A 21964-nucleotide genomic window follows, 5' to 3' on the forward strand; every position below is an offset into this window, starting at 1 on the left:
GTTTTAATTTTACCGATTTTTGTCGGTAACTCGAAAAATGAGTTACAGAATTCCACTACTGTAGTAACAATATTTTCATCAATTTCTGCGGTGAGTCGGTAAAGGAAATATAAGCCTATTCATGTAACTTTAAGGAAGAACATAATCAGGGAATTCATGAATTAAAATTCCGTGCGGAATTTGTTCCCTTTCTCCGATTTCACAAATTTTGTATTTCCGAATTATGTCCAAAAAGGGAATATTTTTGTCGATTAGGCAAGAATATTGCATAGGAGATTCCAGTAGTTTTCCACATATTAAAATAATGATTTTTAAAGAATTTCACCTTTTTAAATTATGTTACTTGCGCAAAAAACTTCCGAGGGAAATATTCATTATTGCCCTGAATCGAAATGCAATGTTTGGCCCAAATTGGTTCATCTGTGCGAGAGTTAGCCCGCACCAGCCAGACAGACGGACGAGGCTATATGGTATACAAATTGGATTTCTGTCCAAAAGCATTATATCGATGAGGCACTTTTTCGATAGGATGAAAATGTATATACTTTTAAATTGAGTGTTATTTAATTATTGTGATTTTTTTTTTCGAAGACTTTTTCCAATTTTCTGATCCATATCTGGAAGTGTATGTCGCCATGGTAGAACAAATACAAGGTAAAGTTAATACTACAACAAATACAACTCGAACAACAACCACAAAGGAATTTGTTTTTGTTTGTAACGTTACTGCCAATTGTATTTGTAAACAAAACAAGGAAATGTCTATAAATTATTGGAATTTAAAAAACTAATAATTTTTCACATTTGGTTGAATATTTTGGAAAACATTAATGAAAATTCGTTACATTTTCAATTTTTATGTTTCCACATCATTCCACTAAATGCATAATTTCTCGCAGAGAGTAGAATTCTTGCAGAAAAGTTTGGGGTCGCTGGAAATTCATAGAAAAAGGAGAAGCTGTTTCAATGTTTTGTTTTAGAAATCAAAGAAGCACATGTTTATTTGGGCTTTATTTTTTTAAATTTTAACAAAATACCTCACATATTAACAAACGTTGTATCGCCTATACAAGCGGGGATTTACTGCGCGGCTTATCGTTCGAACTTGGAGGAGGTTACATATCATTGATATGAAGAAGTCTTTCTGGGAAATGGTTTTTCCGAATGATATATTTTTTTCTCAAAAAATATATGTCCCTAATGTACATCGAAATAGAAATAAATGTATAAAATGTCATATGAAATTTGACACTAACGTTACAACCCAGTTCAGTCAGCTGTGTATTGCTGCTACCTTTTCTTATTCTACCATGGTATGTCGCCAAAGACATAAATACAACAAGATAAGACATTTTTTTTTTGATATCATTCTTCAGTGAATGGCTTTTGAATTTAACATAATGTTATATTACGATATGGTGATATAACATTTTTCTCTTTTATACATTTTTACGTATTTAACCGAATTTACCGATCCAATTGACATAGAATTATTCTTGAATATATCCTTGAATTCATAAATTTCGTTTCTGATACCATTACATGAAATGTTCCTCCTTGGATGCGATTTTGAATTAACTGCAACCTGTTAAGGGTAATGTTTCTATACAAAGTTTCGTAAACATTTTTTTGTTGCATGCATTTTGTCTAGTCTTAGTTGTATTTATGTCTTTGATGTCGCCTAGAAAATTGTATGTATTTGGAGAAGTTTTGGTCGAAAACATATTGATAGTAGTCTTAAATTCTGATAATATGGCAATCACTTCAACGTAGGGTGCGTATGGCAACCATTTGCAGCTAGTGGATTTTCAATTCCAATAAATTATCTCTTTGTATTTGTATATGAAAGGGGGGAATTCCCGTAAGTCGCCAAATGCATATTTTAGAATTCGTTGTATTACATATTAAGTATACGAAATGTGTAATTCATTTGAATACATCCTAAACAAAGACCAAAACATATAGGTATATTATTGGTCTCTTCCAGTACTGCAAGATTCTACTAATTTTTCCTATTCATGCAGGTTCTGGAACAGACATTATATTGATGTCTGTCCTGAATCAACCCGACACTTACTGATAACCTATGAAAAGTTTTCCATACTTTGTTTTCACACCCAAAGCAACATTAACTGATGGTGATCTTTGAATAAACACACATTCGCACAAATGCATCGCATATACAATTCTGCTTACTTCATTACTTTTCCCATCCACAGACAAACGCACTGCATAAATCCCGCACAACAACAAATTACATTTTCATAATATTGTACAATAATTTGAGACATTTATAGAAATTTTTGCATACCTTGAGAGTACTTCAAAATACTTTGCTATAATTTTATAAAATTCCTGTTGTTCTTAGCTGTGTTTTGTCACTTTTAATAACAAGCTCAAGTTATTTGCAACTAAAGCGAAATGAAATGTTTGCAATCTACAGGTTATTGTTGTTGCCAGATTGGGGCATTAAATACATTGCACTCAATTTGGTGGCTGATAATTACCAATGCAATCTCCCATGTATGTATGCAAGTTCTAACATGATATGTTGAAAATTCCAACTTTATTTCCAACCAATACAAACCGCATAATTTCGTGTCAAAATTTCAGTGAAATTACTGTAGTGTGGCCCGGGACTAAGGAATCCAATCAGAGCACTCTGTATCTTTGGAAGAATCGATTTTAGAAATATGAAAATATGGTCGGTTCTGTTTGGCAACAACACAGTTCGCTGATATGTATTTGCGGGCATCTTCTGATGTATTGACGTGAAATTTTCGAGACTCAAAATATTCCTCAATAACAAATCGGATAAAATACTGCATAAACAAAGGGCTTGTCTTCAAAGTAACCGGCTTTCAATTGTAGAAAGTGTGCTCTTGATCGATTTTCCTTGGAAACAGGACGGCGTCTTTTCTGATGCGCTGATCTTCGTGGAAGTCTCAAAAGATTTCGCAATACAAACTCAATAAAATAAGAATAAATTGAACAAAAAGTACATACCTGCACTTGTAGCTTATTAAAATTTATCAATATCACTGTGGGCCACTTTTTTCACCACAATTTCTTCACAATTTAAAGCGTTCAACCTTTTCTCGAAACTGCAACGGAATTGTTAAGATGCTGATCGATGATGATGCCACATCAATTAAACAAAGCGTATGGGGGGTTCACATCATCATGATAAATAGCTTTGTTGGTTCGATCAGTGATGTCAATGTTTTGTTGTACCAAAAAATCTCAGAAAAGCCGAATTTATAGCCCATTTAGATATGACTTTATTAGCCGGATTTAGCACATTATCAAGTTTTATTTGCTAAATCCAGCCAAAATCTACCAGATTTCCCATACGAAAATAAATCCTCGTATTGAGTGGATTTGTTTTAAATCTGGCATAAATCCTCGTATACAACTCTGTTTTTGCAACATGTTGCTAGAAAATACAAAAAGTTACGAGCTGACACAAGAAGGTAGATGCATCGGTGAATTGCTACACTAAAAATAATTTAAAATGTAAAAAAATTTAAACAAGGCGGAAAAATTAATTTTTTTTGATGTACAAAGTTTATTTTAATCAAACAAGACTAATATTTAAGATGTCTAAACGATAAAATAATTCGTTTATAAATTTTAGATGAGCAAACTGCAATAAAATAATTCTTTATTTGCTCTTTAGTTAGCATTAATAGCATAATGTACTAACATTTTCAATATTAAACAATATGTTTTTTGAGACGAATTCAATTTACAAAAAATTCTTTTGACGTTTCAAATTCAATCAGATGGGCTGATGCATCTACCTTGATAATTGTGCTATGAACAAAAATCAGCTGACTGCCATTTAAATCCTCCAAAATGTATATCTAAATGCAATGAGATTTGTACTGGATTTATTAAATCCAGTCGAGGATTTATGACTAGTCTAAATGAGATATTAGTCCCGGTCCACTAGAGTGAATTTTATCAAAAGATTTCATTAAATTAGGCGTTTTTAGATCGAATTCCTCACTACAACAATTTCGTGATTTTACTCTACTATGGAACTCGATCTAGAAAGAAACGCATAATTTCATGAATTTTTTTCTATGAAATCGCTTTAGGGCAAAACCTATAACTCTGCGTGTGCGTTCAAAAATACAAAAACAAAATACATGTATTTCGATTTGAGAGCAAGATCTATTTAACAAGTCACGTAAGTAGCACAACAACAACTCATTTTTGGCGGAATATGTCAAAATGTTTGTTTACGTTTTCATACAATTTATTCACAATAACAAAACATTTGACAGATTGAAACCAATCAGCTGGACGTTTTACGCCACCTTATTATTTCATCATGTTTGAGAGTTATAGGTTTTGTCCTAAAGCGATTTCATTTGAAAAAAATTCATGAAATTATGTGTTTCTGGATCGAGTTCCATAGTAGAGTAATACCCCGGTTACACTATTGAAGGTTAACCCACTGGGTTTAATAGATCCAGTGGGTTAATCTTTGCTGGTTACACTTAGCTTTTCGAGGGTATAAACTGTCAGCTGATGTTTGTTTACGTATACATACAAAATAACTAATAAAGTCGTGTGTTACACTTTTACAATTTCTCATATGTGATATCGCCCCCTCTTTGTTCATATTGGTATATTTTACACACAGGGATACATTTTTGTATCATGGTATCAATCTTACTTTCTGTTAAAAAAGTGTCTAATAAAAAAAAATAATAATTTGATGATTTCCAAATAACTTTAGATTTATTAACTCCATAAAATCTCATGCGACCAATCGTAAACGTGTAAAACACGACAAACTCTGTTGCAAAAACAGTTGCAACTTTTGGTACTTTTTGAGTAGAGTTGGATTTTTTTGCACAAATACCGAATACAACACTGTATTTTTGGTGGATTTGTGCCGGATTTAAAATAAACCCAGTCATGAGAGGATTTAATTTTTGTATGGCAAATCTGGTCAGATTTGACCAGATTAAGCAATAAATCCTCATAAAGTGGGTTAACCCGGCAAAAAACTGTAGTGTAACCGCACTATAAAATCACGAAATTCTTGAAGTTTTCATGTGGTTGTTGTAACGCGGCACTCAATGCACCATATAAGACCAAATACATACGGTCCGTTGTGTCACGCGTTAAAAACAACCACATGAAAAATTTGTAAGTGATGCCAAGTTTGTTCTTGAAGTTTTCATGTGGTTGTTGTAACGCGACGCTCAACAGACCATAGTCGATGGTCAGACTAGCATGATTTCAACATGGCGACGTCAAGTTTATAGGCGAGGGGTATGAAGTAGAGAAACCCATGTACATGGTTTTCTGTGTTTGTTATGTTGCCTCTTCTTGTTTTTCGTAGCAAGATTTTTTCTTCCATTTTCTTTCATTTTTATTTTCTCAAGCAAATGTTAACAACAAAACAAACATAAAAAGATTTAATAAAAACATTTAATTAATGAAATAGTGAAAATTCAACTATTAATATTAATTTAATTACACTGTGCTACAGTGAAAATTTGCAGGGGTGCTAATGCATAAATTCGGTTTTGTGGGAGTCCATAGAAGACGAAAATACCTTTGGTTTCTTTGGGTCACTTCGGTTTTTCATTTTATAACGGTAAATGTAGTGAAAAATGGGCTTTCTTGGATTTTCAACTTTAAACGGACATTACTTCTTTTTTCCACAACCGATTTGCACACACCGTTTTTCATTATAAAGGGTAGAGTAGTTCCTTTCGAACAAGCCATAGATTTTTAAAATTGGTTAACAAATGGCTAATTAATAGTGGTTTATATGTGACAAAAACGCATTAAAAAACAGTAAAATGTTTTTCCTTGTGCTTTAGGCTGCGTAAATGACACCTAACAGTACAATTGTTTACAGATAGCAAATAGGAAATTTAGTTGGCTTTCCAAAATGGGAAAAACCAACAAAATCCGTTGAAAAATGAATGCGTTATGCCAGTTTTTGTGTTTCAACTTTTTGGGTTTTTCTCATATTTTCCTTTATAAAACATTGATACCTTGTGCGTAATTGTTAAGCAGGATAATCACAATTAGAATCATGCATGCTAAGATACCCATCTTTTATAAAGGAAAATATGAAAAAAAAACCAAAAAGTTGAAACAGAAAAAATGCCATAACGCATTCATTTTTCAACCGATTTCGTTGGTTTTTCCCATTTTGTAAAGCCAACTAAATTTCCTACTTGCCAACAGTAAATAATTGTACAGTTAGGTGTCGTTTACGCAGCCTAGGTCACAAGGAAAAACATTTTACTGTTTTTTAATGTGTTTTTGTCACACTTAAACCACTATTACTTAGCCATTTGTTAACCGATTTTAAAAATCTATGGCTTGTTCGAAAGGCATTACTCTCCCCTTTATAATGAAAAACAGTGTTTGCAAATCGGTTGTGGAAAAAATAAGTAATGTCCGTTTAAATTTGAAAATCCAAGAAAGCCCATTTTTCAACACATTTACCGTTATAAAATCAAAACCCGAAGTGACCCAAAGAAACCAAAGGTATTTTCGTCTTCTATGGACTCCCACAAAACCGAATTTGTGCATCAGAAATCCTGCAAAAAAATTTTGTCCACATTTGTATCACAGTGTTATTAATGTTAATTATTTTATGTTGTTTTTTGGTTTATTTATGTCTTTTTTTGTTTTTATTGGTATGAGAAACACAACAAACGCGAATGGTAAAATTAAGAGGACATGCAAAAATCTTAAATTTCACGTTAACGTGTGTGGACACTAACGAAACTTGATAAGAAACTTTAACGAAATTGGTTTCAAGAAACCTTGATAGTCTGACCATCGACATATGTGCAGCGGCCTAAAATCGATGACGACGGACGACACGAAACTTCAAAACAAAAGTTGGATGTGTTTAGAGCTTAATAGGGGCGATCTAAAAATTTTCTCAGAAAAAACGTAAATACATTTTGAAAATCCTCTAAAATAGAACAAATTAGATTCAAAATGTAAAATTAAAGCATTCATAGCCGTCGTAGGTATTTCGAAGTTTCAAATTTCATGAGTAGATCCAATTACATTTTGAAAACCAAATTTCATGGTAGAACCATAGACTAATTAATATAGAGACAAAGAATGGCTCTCACCATTTATCTGCGGCGAAAGAGATGTCGTTTACGCATGTTTGTGGTTTGAGTGACAGCTACTTGTTTCACTCAAACGAAAACTCCTAAAAATATTAACATTTACGAACTATATGCCTATCAAAAAGATTGACATAGTTAATTTCACATGTAAAGAACATTTTAAAGTGGCGAAGTTTGCAAACAGAGACCCTAATTGGTAGAAAAACAAATAAATTGTTTTCGAAGTTGAGTCATTTGACTAGCCCCAGTCTGGCTTGAGTCAGATGACTAGCCCCAAATCGTTTCGTGCGACATCTGGTAGGAAATGAAAAAGTCCCTGTTTATACAGGGAAAGTTAATGGGAAAGAAAATTGAGTTTATGGGCGAGGGAGTAGAGAGGAATAAGAGGGGGTACACACACCTCTGTACTGGCAAATTCTGTTTTGTTTCGTTTTTCTTCGTATACAACCTGAAGTTGGCTGCAGATTTGTTTTTGCATTTTCTTTCATTTTATTTTCTCTGTCGAGAAACAAACAACAGCGGAGACAATTGAAAAAACCCATTTGGAGGAAAAACTATTTTTTTAAGCAAAAACAATTCGAAATAAGTGGAAATATCAAAATTTAAATGCTATTCAAGGTTTCCTTTAATAATTAATTGTTTTTCACACACGTCCATTTTTACTTTTCATTACAATTTTGCCTTGGCTTTGTTTTTGAACGGCGCAATGAGAAAATGAGTGTGAAGAAGAATAAGAAAAATTATAAAATTGACACAAACATGATTTCCGTGTCTAAACAACAAGGAAATTTTAAAGGAAATTGAGAAGAAAAATTTTCTTTCCAGTTTGAATGTCTAAACACGGTCAAATGAGAGCGTTCGTTGTCTCTGCTTAATTAGTCTATGGTAGAACAAACCAGGTATAGTAAGTACTACAACAAATACAACTCAACAACAACCACGTAGGAATTTGTTTTTGTTTGTAACGTTAGTGCCAAATATAAATGTAAACAAAATAAGGAAAGGTCTATAAATTATTAGAATTTAAAAATCTAATATTTTTTCATATTTGATTGAATATTTTGGAAAACATGAATGAAAACTCGTTAGATTTTCAATTTGAATGTTTCCATATCATTCCACTAAATGCATAATTTCTCGCAGAAAGTAGAATTCTTGAAAAAATGTTTGGGGTCGCTGGTAATTCATTGAAAAAGGAGAAGCTGTTTCAATCTCTTGTTTTTGAAATAAAAAAAGACATGTTTATTAGGGCTTTATTTTTTCAAACTTATCAAAATACCACACCATATTAGCAAATGTTGCACCGCCTCTATAAGCGGTGTTTTAATGTGCGACACGTCGTTCGGACCTGGAGGAGGTTACATGTCATTTATATGAAGAGTCTTTATGGGAAATAGTTTTTTTTTTCTGATGAATAAATTTGTTCTTCAAAAAATATATATCCCTAATATACATCGAACATAGAAATAAATATATCAAATATCGTATGGAATTTGACACTAAAAATACAGCCCAGTTCAGTCAGCTGGGTATTGCTGTTACCTTTTCTTGTTCTACCATGACCAAATTTACAAAAAAAGTAAAAATACAGCTGATGATTGTCATGTTTAACTTTTATAAAAGTACCTTGCCATAGGGCTTCAGGGCAGAACAGATTCAATCGTAGCTTGCTTTGCTTGCTTTCCAAATGTAAAATTTTAAAGGAATGCTGAAAGCTCCTAAACGGGAACGCAGGCGTTGGGGAGGCTCTGGCATTGGGGAAGCAATAAAAACAAAGGGACGATTGATTCTGTTCTGGCCTTTAAAATTTGAAATGAGGTAATACTCCGTTTGCATGGAACCGGGTTAACCCACTGAGTTTGGTTTTCAAATGTCAATTCCATAGCGTAAACGTCAAATAAATCCTCATAAGGAAGGTTAACACTCTAGTGCAAACGCAGTTTAAATTGGAGATTTTTTTCAATAGGAATATTATCGAAAATAAATATTTAAAGCATAGTGCACACGGTCCAACAAAACTGACAGTCAACGTACTTTTACGGCAATTTTCTGGCAAATAAAAACTTTTTGTTAGCTAAAAATGATTGAAATACAACATTTAAGGTATAATTTAGTGATTAGGAAAGTAATTATTCAGCTAGACTTTGATATTAACAAAATAGACCTCGATGACTGTCAGTTTTGTTGGACCGTGTGTACTATGCTTAATACATACTAAATTGTTCTAATAGCAACTCATATAACCTACACTGGCCTTCCAAACATTATCTTTTTGTTTGAAGGAATCTCAAAAAAAAACACACTCCCACACACAGAACCTTGTAACAATTACATATTAGACCTTGTAAAAGGCACGTTTTCGCTTTGATGTTTCGGTTTTAAATGAACAAAAATTGTATTTTGCGGTTGATTGCTGATATGACCTTCAAATTGATTTCGATTTCATTCGTATGTTTTTTGTTCCTTTTTATTCAATTGTCTTGTGTATAGTATGCACATCAACCAATCACAAGTACATCATTATCGGCATATTTATTGTCACTTTACACGAAGGTTTGTTTGTTTGCCTGTTTAATAAAGGAAGATATTAATTTTTTATCATAAATCTTTCTTCAATATTAGTAGCTTAGAAAAGCTACTCAGGAACAATTGGCGCCATGAAGAAATGTTTGTACACACGTTTCTACGTGATTGAATGTAAATCATACTGATTCTAATGACATTTTCTTGACTATAGATAACATATGAGAGAAACGCTAGATGAAAGTATTATTATGAAGTTTTCTTAAAGAAATTTTGTGACATACTAAGAATTTTTAATTGAGTTCACATCACCCCCCATCCACATATATTACCTTTCATTAGTCCTTGAGTTGCTAATTAGCCGGTGTTAAAAACAAAAACAACAAACAATGACGAAAACTTATTTGATTAGTAACTAAAATTTGGCATGAAAATAAACTTGTGTATATGTTTCGGAAAAAAGTTGAAAATTATGCTCGGTAGTTAAGTTTTTGTTTATGATACTGTCACGCAATGCCGTTGTAATTGTATGTTGACGTACACTGAAAACAAAACGTTCTATATGTGTACATAAAATCTATTGAAAGTTTTCAACTCACTGGGTTTCAAAATTTGAAATTCATATGTCAATTCCATTGCTTATACCCCAAAATAAAGGCCTAGGTACATAAGCTGCCTTGCTTGCTTCTGATAAAAAAATAAAAAAGAAAAGGGCAACCCAGTTCGAAGTTTGCTCGGCCTTCTTTATTCATTTCTTTTTATTATGTCAGAAATGAAGCAGAAAAGCAAGGCAAGCAGGCGAGGCAGCTTATGTACCCAGGGCTTTAATCCTTTAAAGGAGGTTAACCCGGCAAAAACTCTAAAGATAGAAACAGAATCAACTCGTTGCTTGCTTGGCTTGCTTTCCAAATGTCAAATTATAAAGAAATGTCAGAACCTCTTTACAATTCCGCCGACCATATAATTTGACATTTGGAATGCAAGCCAAGCAACGAGCTTATTCTGTTTCTACCTTAAAGGCCTGGGTACATAAGCAGCTTTTTATTATGTCAAAAATGAAGCAGGCAAGCAGGAGAGGCCCAGAACATAAAGGCCATAACTTAAAGGTATGTAAAGGATGGTGCCAATTATTTTCCTCGGTGTAATATTGACTTGATTGGTAGCATCACTTTCTGTTTTCGCCTTGCATATACGAAATATATAATGGCTACCAATTTCGACATTAACATGCAAATAGTTAAGTAGAAACCCAATTTCTAAATAAAATCGTGTTGTTTTGGCAATGTTGGGGGTGGTGGTTTGACAGGCGGAAATATATTTTTGCAAATATTCGCATACACGCACATGGCGATGTGAATTTGGCATGGAAAGTTATGTTTGATTTAGAGATGAGCTGTAATGGGTACTTTACACGATATGTTATTTTACATATCATGTAAAATACCCAAAAGTCTGTGTTTAGACACACAAATTTCTCGGGAAAGTAAATTGAGTTTTTTGGGAGAGAGCGGAGAGGAAAGAGCTCCTCTACCTTTCCTACCCCCCTATTGCCTAAAAACTGAATTTACTTTCCCGAGAAATTTGTGTGTCTAAACACTGACTAAGCTAGCACATATTACGGGCCCGTTTCACTATGTCGAAAGAAAATGATTGCGAACAAAAAACACCTAATATGCTTTTTCAGATGTATGAAAACGAAAGAAAAACAACTAAACTCGTGTACGATTTTTTTTAATTTTGTAGTTGTTTATTTATATTAGGCAATTTTGCTTGCGGCAATTGTTGTTTTTATGTGGTTGTTGTACCGCGACGCTCAACGCATCGTATGTGCCTTGCGCTTATGTGCTGAGGGCTTTAGAAACAACAACCACATGAAAGATGTGTAAGTGATACCAAGTTTTTTCTCGAAGTTTTCATGTGGTTGTTGTAACGCGCCACTCAATGCACCGTAGGGCCAAAGACATACGGTCAGTTGAGTGACGCGTTGCTCGTTTAAAACAACAACCACATGAACAAGCCAAGCTTGTTCTTGAAGTTTTCATATGGTTGTTGTAACGCGACGCTCAACGGGCCGTATGTGCCGCGGCTTTATGTTCGGAGCCCTTAAAGGGGTCGACATTCGGTCCGTTACGAGTCGCGTCACGCGTTAAAAACAGCAACCACATGAAAAAAGTGTAACTGATGGCAAGTTTGTTCTTTAAGTTTTCATGCGGTTGTTGAAACGCTACACTCAACGGACCGTATGTGTCGAGACATTAATTGCAAAAAGCTCTGAAGGCCTCGGCACATACGGCCCTTGATTGACGTGTTAGTCGCGGTCTATACTAGAGTGATTTTAATGAAATTATTTCAATAAATTAAGGCCTGGGTACATAAGCTGTCTCGCCTGCCTGCTTTGCTTTTCTGCTTCATTTCTGACGTAATGAAAATAAAAGAATAAAGAAGGTTTGCCTTTTTCTTCTTTATTCATTAATTTGTATTATGCCAGAAATGAAGCAGGAAAGCAGCCTTGTGAATATTATGTTCCGTGGTGAATATAATAGGCATTTCCCGTTATATATGTACATAATAATGGTCTGCAGTTCAATTTTTGGTCAGAACATAAAAATTTTCGTAGCCATGAAAAACTCGGTGATAAAAAGTAGGTCCCTTATCATTGAGGTAATATGAATCCGACGTGCAATCATTGATATGAGAGAAGTCTACCTTGACCCTGCGGGGATGTTGTGGGAACATCTGTATTTTATTATGCTTAATATGTTACATTTACGACATCAACTTATTTGTGACCTATCATCTCTTTAGCCGGTGTTAAATTCCCAAATAGATATCAGCCAATGAACCCCAGATGATGGGGTTATGAACTATTTACCTTCTACTGTTGGCAACGAAACGAAGTACTTAAAATTGGTATCGGCACGAATTTCTTATATAGTATGTATGTAATGACACTATTGGTAAACAATAACAAAAACAACTATATTTTATAGTCATTCTGCCGATGGCGGGTATAGATATTGTCAAAGTGAGAGTAGAATTAAGGAATAACGAAGCACTGTTACCAGGATACCAAAACACATGCTGCTAAGAGAGTGAGAGGGAATATTAAAGTAATTATGTATGTGTGTGTGTCGTTCTGTGGGGGCGTTGGAGTTATACGACAAGGATATACATATTTATGTATGTAGTTTAGTTAATGAAACTCCATGTATGTGTGAGTACCGTAAACAAAAATCGCAAGCTCACAACTGGTAAACATTTCATTCACAAAAACAGTTAGAGCGTGGCACGTGAACTAGAAGAACTTGACAATTTCCAGCGTTAGAAAGAGCAACGAAGTGAAATCAAATGAAATAAAAAAATATATATTTGGAATATATAACGGATTACCATTAGAAACGTATTGATTATCAAAAATAAAACAAAATAGAAAACTATAGTGGTTGCTTTAAGAAGAAGAATCAGTAGAAATGGCGCCCAATTGAATTTAAATAAGCCTCAGCCCCCTCATTTTGACCCCTTATCAAATAACAATCAACATACCCTTTTCTATGTGAATGTAATTGATTTGCAATTAAAAGTTATTGTTGTGTCGTCGGTACCAATTAGTGATTGTTCGGATTAAGATGTCTTTATCGCTTGCAAATCGTCATCGCGAAAAAACAATTTTTTCGTCTTCAATGAAAAATAATCACTGGAGTTCACAGCAACATTTGTCGCAAGACCACCACCAGTCACAGGTGATACATCAAGCGGTACGCAAACAAAGATCTTTTATTGAAACAACAAACACCAGCCGGCCGCAATTATCTCGTGGCCTTTCTGTAAGCAGATCAAAGGATATTCAATACCTACAGAATCGCAACATTTTAAGAAAAAGTTCAACTTTTATCGGTAGCAGTGTCAAGAGTTCGTCATCGGCGAAACTTCTTCGCACCGATGATTTAATAAAGAAAAATATTAATGCTTGTGGTCAATTTGAAAGACCACCCACACGCAGCGTTCAAGCATGGTCGTCGACATCGTCAATTCTAAAGTCTTTGGACAAAGAGTTGGCCCAGTTGAACGGTACCCTTATTAAGTCTAAGGATATTCGCCGTAATTTAACAAAAAGTGGAAGCGTGGAGAAAACAAGGAATATAATAACGAGTAAAAGGTATGTATGGTATAAAAAAAAACATCACCAACAGACAATGTTGGTGACGTCTTAGCGTTCTGAACCACAATCCACTTAAAAAATCTTTCGATGTGAAAGACATATACAGTCTACGATAGAAAAAAAGCCATTGGCTGTAATACGAATGTAATATTGACAAATTGATTTCTGGAATAGAAGGGGGACAAATGAGTCGTCTTTGGAAATAAAAAGTTTCAATTTCAAATTCACAAATGCAAATTTGCAATCTTGGATGTATAAATAGGGGCTCCAAATGGCGAAAATTGTCTAGCAACAACAACATCTAATATGCCTGAGCATGTTAGCCTAACCAGGTAACGAAACGATCGTCGCATAGCGGTTGATGTGTGTGTTGGACTTCGCTAGATATCAATTTTTCAAAGTAATCGCCTTAGGCAATAAAGCTCGAATGATTAAATTCAAAAAAACATCATGTTAAAATATTGATTTATGTATAACCGCATTTTCAATGGCGTTTGCATTAGAGCTTTTTGTTCATGTTTTATAAAATATATTAGATGTAAAAGCCGTTTATACTAAACATTTTATACTAAGGGGCCAAAAAATAACGGCCGAAGTTCAATCAGCTCGTTGCTTTCTTCGCTTTGCTCTAGTAAAAGAATGAATGAAAAAAGCAACCTATTTCGATTTTGTCTAGATCGTTCTTCATTCTTCTACTAGAAATGAAGCCATGCAAGTTGCGTTGCTCGTTCTTTTTTCATTTATTTTATTCGGTCCATAAACGTTTGGTTCTAGATGTAGTTTACACTATCTATCAATCTCATATGTGCTGAAATTTTCCATCCTCATGCAGTCGCTAATGTGTGCAATTTTGGGGATTTTCCTTAAGATAATTAATTTTTGGCGACCACACCAGCAAAAATGCAGTGAAATTACGTCCCCACATTGCCTGTGTGGATACCCAACAAAAAGTTTGAATCCGTGGGTGCAGTTGAATCACTACAAGTGTACAGTAACAGTCCCGTTGGAGAACATCTTTTTCTATGAATTCACTTATGAATTTAACAAGATAGCGCGCAGCAAGGATGCACTCCATTTTGCTTCCACGGCACACAGCTAGGATCCAAATCACAGCTTAAGATGTAGTGTTTTGGATTGAATTTAAATGCCGTCTATACATACTATATAAATGCAAAATATCCCGAAATAAATAAAATGCATTATTTGTGTAAAACAAAAATATTAAGAACTTTATTACATTAACACATATTCATGGTGTAAGAAAGAAGGTGATACAATAATAGCAACCTATGTCTTCATTTGCTGTCAAAACATATTTTTAATCAAAAATAAATAACAAATATTTCGCTTCTATAAAAAATATCTGTGTACAACATCTTTGTTTAAGCTTCGCGAATAATATTTTAACGTTTTCTTCTAACTTTTGTGGATATTTCGCGCAAAAAAATTTGACAGCAAATGAAGACTACAACCTAACGTCAACTATTGGATCACCTTGTTAAATTCGCCTTGCACATATTATAAAAATAAAAATCGTGACTGTGTTTTCTTCCTCTGCTCTGCATTTTACTAAAAACCAACTGAATTTGCTTAAAGGCCTCAGCACATACGGTCCGTTGAGGGACACTTTGTGACACGCGTCGTCCCAAAAAAGTTAAATTAAAGCCCTCGGCACATACGGTCCGTTTAGTGACACGTTGGCACACGCGTTGTCCCAAAAGAGTTAAATTATGTTTAAATTTAATGTGTCAGCCACATTGTTGTTTTTCAAAAAACTTGGCATCACTTACACTTTTTTCATGTGGTTGTTGTACCGCAACGCTCAACGCATCGTATGTGCCGAGTGCTTAACAGCCTGTTTCTGTATGTCGAAAGAAGAATGCGTGCGAAAGAAACACGTCCAAACTCTTGTATGCTTTTCAAATTTGGTTTTGAAGCAAAAACCAAAGCTAAAACTATTTCGAAAACTAAAGTTCAGGCGTGTTTTATTCGCACACATTCTTCTTTCGGCATACATAAACTCGCTGTTAGTTTAACTTTAATGCGACAGCCATATTGTTGTTTTCCGAAAAACTTGGCATGACTCGAACTTTTTTGATGTGGTTGTTGTAACGCGATACTCTACGGATCGTATGTGCCGATCACTTTAGCCCACTACGGTTAACAGGTTTTACGCTTCGACGACCGTTACATTAATAAAGAAGGCCGAGCAAATTTCGAACTGGGTTGCCCTTTTCTTTTTTTATTCTTTTGTCCGAAGCAAGCAAGGCAGCTTATGTACTTAGCCCTTAAGTGATGCCAAGTTTTTTCTTGACGTTTTCATGTGGTTTTTGTAACGCGACACTCAACGCACCGTATTTGCCGAGCCCTTAAGTCGAAAACATAAGGTATGTTCGATAACCCAAAAGTTTGTACAAATTTGTTCAAACTTTTACAAAATGTTCGATAACAAACTTGTTCAGTAAAAGAGAAATGAGAAGTTGTTGCAAGTACTAGCAAGAACTTGCAAATACTTTTTACTTGCGAAATTATCGAACGGACCTATAATCAACGTTTGGGTAAAGTCATTTCTGGCAAAAAATAAGACACATGTTAACAAATTTTTCTTTATACTTTTACCAGATATGAAACAAACTTTTACTCAAAAGCATGGTAGAACAACAAAAGGTAACAGCAATACCCAGCTGACTGAACTGGGCTGTAATGTTAGTGTCAAATTCCATACGACATTTTATATATTTATTTCTATGTTCGATGTACATGCCACATACTGGGCAGATGTCTTGCATCTTTGCACACTATAATTGCTTAATGCCTTGGCAACTGAAACCGTGTGAATACTATTTCAACCTGCTTGATACGCTTGTTGATCTAGAGGTTCTCTCCTGTATCGTTGGACCTCTCCCTCTAAAGCATGGATATCCTTCCTGATCTGCCTGTATGTGCCGGGCGTACCCACAAGATGGTGATTGGGATGGCTTACACGGTAACATCCAAGCAGGTACTGCGACGAAAGCATCGCATTGTGTTGCTTTACTGGAAGAATCTTTGCCTCCTCATGTAGATGGTCCACTGAAGATTTGAGGAGGCACCCTGCTGCTGTTCTCAGGGCGGCATTCTGGCAAGTTTGAATCTTTTTCCAATTCGTATCACATAATCTCTGGGACCAGACTGGCGTCGCATAGCTTACCACAGACCGACCTATCGCGTTATATGTGGTCAACAAGGTTTCTTTAGTCCCGGTCCACACTAAAGGTGGTAAGATCGGTTAAATAGTTGTTCAGTCTCTCACAGATGTCATCAGGATAGGTACGTGCAATCATGCTCATACGTTACGATCTCGATGCCGTCTGGAGGGGGCGGAATACAGGAGAGATAGAGGTTAAACAGTTCCGGAGATATCACCCCACCTTGGGGAACTCCCTGTTTCACTCTACGGGGTTTGGACTTCTTGTTCCTGAATTCCACGTACGTTTCAAGCTTGGCCGGAGGGTTATCTGCTCAATGTCCTCAAACAGCGTGGAGTGCCTGACTGTATCAAAGGCTTTTGATAAGTCAAGCGCCACCATCACTGTTCTGTCGCATGGCCGTCTCTGGTTGAGTCCTTGACAGATATGTGTGGTAATGACGTGCAGAGCAGTTGTCGTGCTGTGCTGCTTATGGAATCCATGCTGATGATGGGAAACTTTATAGCTATTTCTGATACTGGGGAGGACTAAGGCCTCAAGGGTCTTTGCTACGGGCGACAAAGGCGAAATCGGCCTGTACGATTCACTCTTGCTGGCATCCTTGCCGGGCTTCCGTAGTGGGACCACCCTGTCCATTTTCCAGACTTCGGGAACAATGAGGGTGGATAGCGACAAGTTGAGAACTTTGGTGAGATACTCCACTCCCGGCTCATCCAGCTGCTTCAGCATTACCATGGAGATTCCATCAGGGCCCAACGCTTTGGATGATTTAGCGTTCCTGATGGCATTTGTTGTAATACCTAGTTTACCTGGTTTGTTCTACCATGACTCAAAAATTGATTGGTTTTCGGCTTAAAGAGTTCAGTACATGAACAGCTTGGCTTTCTTGCTTACGTCATTTCAGTTTTCCCAACTTTCACATCATTCAAATACTCCTCCACTTATGCTTGGTTTACATTTACGAAATCCACTCGATTTCAGCTGTCAATTCCTTTGCGTATACGTCAAATGAAACTCATCTGGAATCCATTGGATTTCATTTGACGTTTAAGCAATGGAATTGACAGTTGAAATCGAGTGGATTCCGTAAATGTAAACAAAGCATAAGTCATTTCAGTTTTCCCAACTTTAGGGGGGAAATCTAACAGACATGAAAGTATTAGATTCATGGATGCGTTCAACTAAGTCTCCTTGGCAGGACTTTCTATTCCGTCAATGTCACATTCAAATACTCCTCCACTTATTCTACAAAAAATAAAGATACGCGTAAAGAAGTATAATATAGAAATAGTCTACATTTCATATCCGCGTCTTCTCTTCCCCTCACGATGATCGGATAATCCATAAAACATGCAGAGTATATATTGGAATCCATACATACACCCATGTTTGTTTATATATGTACATATATCGACCTAGTATTCAATTAATATATTTATTGTTGTTTGTCATATTTATGTCAGGGCTTGTTTTGCACACAAAACATTTGCTAAACGAAAGAAACGAAATAAAATTGTCATTTGCCAAAAATAAATGGCGAAAAAATTCATTCTAGCAACCTAAACCAATCAATCTGACATGGTTTCGTTTTATACATTTAACGATATATATCGATATACTTTGACATCATACTTGCATCTCCCAGGGGGGAAATAACTCCTCCCTGCATTCGCCAAATCGACCGAACTCCTTTCGTCGAACTATGAATGGTATAATATTCGAATTGATTTTGATTCTTTTTTCAATGGTGAATGACTTCTTTTTCATTTTGCCACGCAAACCTCCTAAAAGAGAGGCGGTTTGTTGGAATGATATGAAAATATATAAGTCAAGTGGGACATGCATTACTTTTGAAAATAATAATAACACAAGTACTTTTATTGGCTTATTTACATTCGGTACGCTGATGAGTGTGACATGACACAGAAACATGACATGTGATACTGCAATGAGGATGATAAACTTAGCATAACCCAGAAATTCGATATTTCATTCATAGCCGACAGAAGCTTAAGAAGTTTCATTCTATTTTAGCGCCAACAAAACAAAGGCAGATACTGGACCCACTACAACGGTGAAAGTGATTCCAGTGAATACTTCAAATAACAGAAATATTAAGGCAGCTACATCGTCTTCACCATCCACAACTTCCACATCATCAGCTACCGTGTCATCGAAAACAAGTGAATCAAATAAAGTTAACTTAAGCATTGTCCTGTCACAGGCATTGAACGAAAGCAAGGAGAATGATTATATACTTTGTGATCCGGCCGAAAGCGAAGACAGTGAGGATTTATCAATAGAAAGTGAACATTGTGAACAGGTTAATAAAATTCAAAGACAATCAGCCCAATTATGAATATCAACTCCCCGTGAGTTTTCTCACTTTTTCCTCTACTCGTAAGTTGAAACGGCAGAAAGACAAAAACCACGGGGAGTTTACATTCATAATCAGCCTGAATCTTTCACACGTTAATTCGACTTATTTTTTAGAAATCCACAAAATCCTCAGAGTTGTCAATAAAAGAAGTACAAAACTCTCTAGCAGCACCACAACGAAGAGCTCTCTATCATTCAAGCAGGCTCAACGATCAAGTAATTAGTTCGAACGGCTGCCAGACGCCTCCGCAAGAAGCCCAGCACATTTCTCCAGCTTTAATCGTACAGAGACGACCACCACTGGTACGTGCTATGTCGGCGCCTGTTCGTAGTATTGATGACAACTCCAAAGGTTCATTTTTGGCAAATAATAAACGTAAATCAAGACGTCGAAAATTAAATACGCGTGCAATTACCTGTGATCGGGATTCATCATCGTCATCCACCACGACTCACTTGACAAATGTGAGTAATTTGAATTTGGACTCTAAATCTTCAACGGCCAATAAGAAGATTTTACAACGTTCAAGATCTGTGGCGCCCGATGTTATTACATTAGTATCACTTATAAGTTCCGAGGGTTCAGATTCTGAAAAAGAAGATTATTGTTCCTCAACGCCCAGCACTTCGGATTCGAGTAGTCCAACGAGACGAGCACCTTCACTTAGGAAATCTGGAAAATCAGGTAAGTTTTATTATGTAATTATTAATGCTTTTAGAGGAAAGAGAAAGTGGAATAAAGTTACGAATGCGTATAAATTTTCGACTAAAGGGCCAAATACATACGGTCCGTTGTGTGACGCGTTGCGCGTTGAAAACAACAACCACATGAAAAATGTGTAAGTGAAGCCAAGTTTGTTCTTGAAGTTTTCATGTGGTTGTTGTAACACGACGCTCAATGGACCGTATGTGCAGCGGGCTTAATCCTTTCCACAACGAGCGTCAAAATAAAATGTACATTTGGTTTAAAGGTCATTAATTTTGACTTTTTCTGCAATTTGTTTAAATACAACGCCGTTGTATAGGCAAATTAAACCGTTTTACTTTTAGTGTCTTTCCAGGAAAACTACCCGCCAACATTTCAGTTTGCATCCAAGGAATATTCGCATATGCTGCGCCGAGGTTCCATAGCACCTCTGGCAGCACGCATCAAATCGAATCGTCCACCTACAGCACCACCTGGTTCTATATTTCATACAACCAACAGCAGCAGTGCAACGAACAAATCCTCCACCAAGGATATGAATGACGAAACAGATGTCATCGTTCAAATTGATGAAAATAAAAACAATGCCAACATTACAACGTCGCCCACCACAGATAACCTCAAAAAATCGAATAAAGATGAAATTACCTACAAATTCCCGGACTATGTTCGCAGTATTAAAGAACGCGAATGTTGGAAACTTTTCCAAAAAATGTCAGCTAAAGGTGTGAATATAACCTACGATACAATATTGCGTGGTATGTTAACTCCCACTGAATTTCGCCAGCTTCAGAAACAACGTGAAATGGAAGAGGCCAAAGCTTTGCTACGAGAAAATGAAGAAAGGGCAGCTGCAATAAATGAAGAACAAATGAAAAACAGTAGAAAAAATTCACCACTTGAAAGAATAGCGGAAAATTTACCCAAGAACTGAATGTTTACTTTTACTAAGATGTAGGGAAATATTATTTATTTATTTTTTGCATTATTGTAGTGATAAGCACTGCCAACGTTTCCATAGTAGAAGGGCTAATAGTACCTTTAGATTGACGCTAAAAATTAGATATACCGAAGGCAATTAGAATATGTTTACTGTAGGGCTTCTTAAACGATAATTGATCCTTTTTTTATTAAATTTGCACTTGTTTAAAAACATTTTTGCTCTATTCCAGTAACTGCAAGAATCTACAAATTTTACCACCAAAGCAATTTGTTCCTCTATTGGTCTGTTCCTTTACTTCTAAAAATGGTAAAAGTATTAAAAGTTTTGAAGAGTTCTCATATATGTTCTGTTCCAGACCCTGCAAGGAGCTACAATTTTTTACTACGATAACATGTTTTCCTTTATGTTATCGGAGAAAATAGTAAAAATTAGTAGATTCTTGTAGTTCGGGAACAGACCAATAAATTGTAAGCTTTTTGAAGTAAGGCAACTTTTTTCGAGTAAAAAGTGGAGATTATTGCACGTAAAGGAACATATCTTGTTATAAAAAATATTAAAATTAGTAGATTCTAAGGCTCTCTGCACAATCGGTCCATAGTGAGTCGCTTTAAGCCGAAAACACATCAAAAGTTGGAGTAAAGTTTTTTTTGTCATAATTTCGTCTTCAGAAGAATTAAAGACAAAGTGCAGACAAGTTTTAATTAGTTTTTATTTATTAGCAGATATGACGCGAAACTTTACTCAAACGTTGGATCTGTTTTCGTCTTAACGCGACTCACAACGGACCAATTGTGCCAAGGCACTCAACGGATCGATTGCGCATAGGCTTTAAGGAATATTTGCTTTTCAATGAGTTTACGAAGCCAGTTTTTGTAGAAATAGCCCATACTAGCACTTGTTTAACATTTTACACACCACAGAAGATTAACCTAATGT

At 35.5% G+C, this 21964-nt stretch overlaps 3 protein-coding genes across 5 annotated transcripts in view; 2 read left to right on the plus strand and 1 right to left on the minus strand.

Moving 5' to 3' along the window:
* Positions 1–3144, minus strand: part of LOC141406444 (cyclic GMP-AMP synthase-like receptor) — a 56832-nt gene extending 53688 nt beyond the window's left edge. The window contains exon 1 of one of the 2 annotated variants that reach the window (XM_073991906.1): positions 3007–3144. The gene's annotated coding sequence lies outside the window, so the exon portion shown is untranslated. Of the gene's footprint in view, positions 1–2311; positions 2487–3006 lie in introns of those variants that run through there. The other variant, XM_073991904.1, reaches the window with a different exon arrangement.
* The window catches only part of MED23 (mediator complex subunit 23), a 238667-nt gene that overhangs the window by 5435 nt on the left and 211268 nt on the right, over positions 1–21964 (plus strand). The gene's annotated exons all lie outside the window — the stretch shown is intronic.
* Positions 13188–21280, plus strand: LOC141405321 (uncharacterized). Of its 2 annotated transcripts, XM_073989528.1 has the most exons (4): positions 13188–13809; positions 19035–19323; positions 19494–20064; positions 20430–21280. In XM_073989528.1, the coding sequence occupies exons 1-4, from the start codon at positions 13280–13282 to the stop codon at positions 21017–21019; spliced, it is 1980 nt and encodes a 659-aa protein (XP_073845629.1). In that variant the 5' UTR covers positions 13188–13279; the 3' UTR covers positions 21020–21280. The 2 variants fall into 2 exon arrangements, with proteins under 2 accessions (XP_073845629.1, XP_073845631.1); XM_073989530.1 differs by lacking the exon at positions 13188–13809 and having other exon boundaries at positions 19127–19285.

The sequence above is a fragment of the Musca autumnalis genome, unplaced genomic scaffold (assembly GCF_047663935.1).
Source record: "Musca autumnalis isolate F117 unplaced genomic scaffold, ASM4766393v1 scaffold_5, whole genome shotgun sequence".
NCBI classification, from domain to species: Eukaryota; Metazoa; Arthropoda; class Insecta; order Diptera; family Muscidae; genus Musca; species Musca autumnalis.

Bases quoted from the DNA above. Each gene is read 5' to 3' on its own strand.
- LOC141405321 (XM_073989528.1), top strand. From the start codon at position 13,280: ATGTCTTTATCGCTTGCAAATCGTCATCGCGAAAAAACAATTTTTTCG. The intron at 13,810-19,034 runs GTATGTATGGTA...ATTCTATTTTAG, and splicing joins AATATAATAACGAGTAAAAG to CGCCAACAAAACAAAGGCAG. The intron at 19,324-19,493 runs GTTAATAAAATT...CTTATTTTTTAG, and splicing joins AAAGTGAACATTGTGAACAG to AAATCCACAAAATCCTCAGA.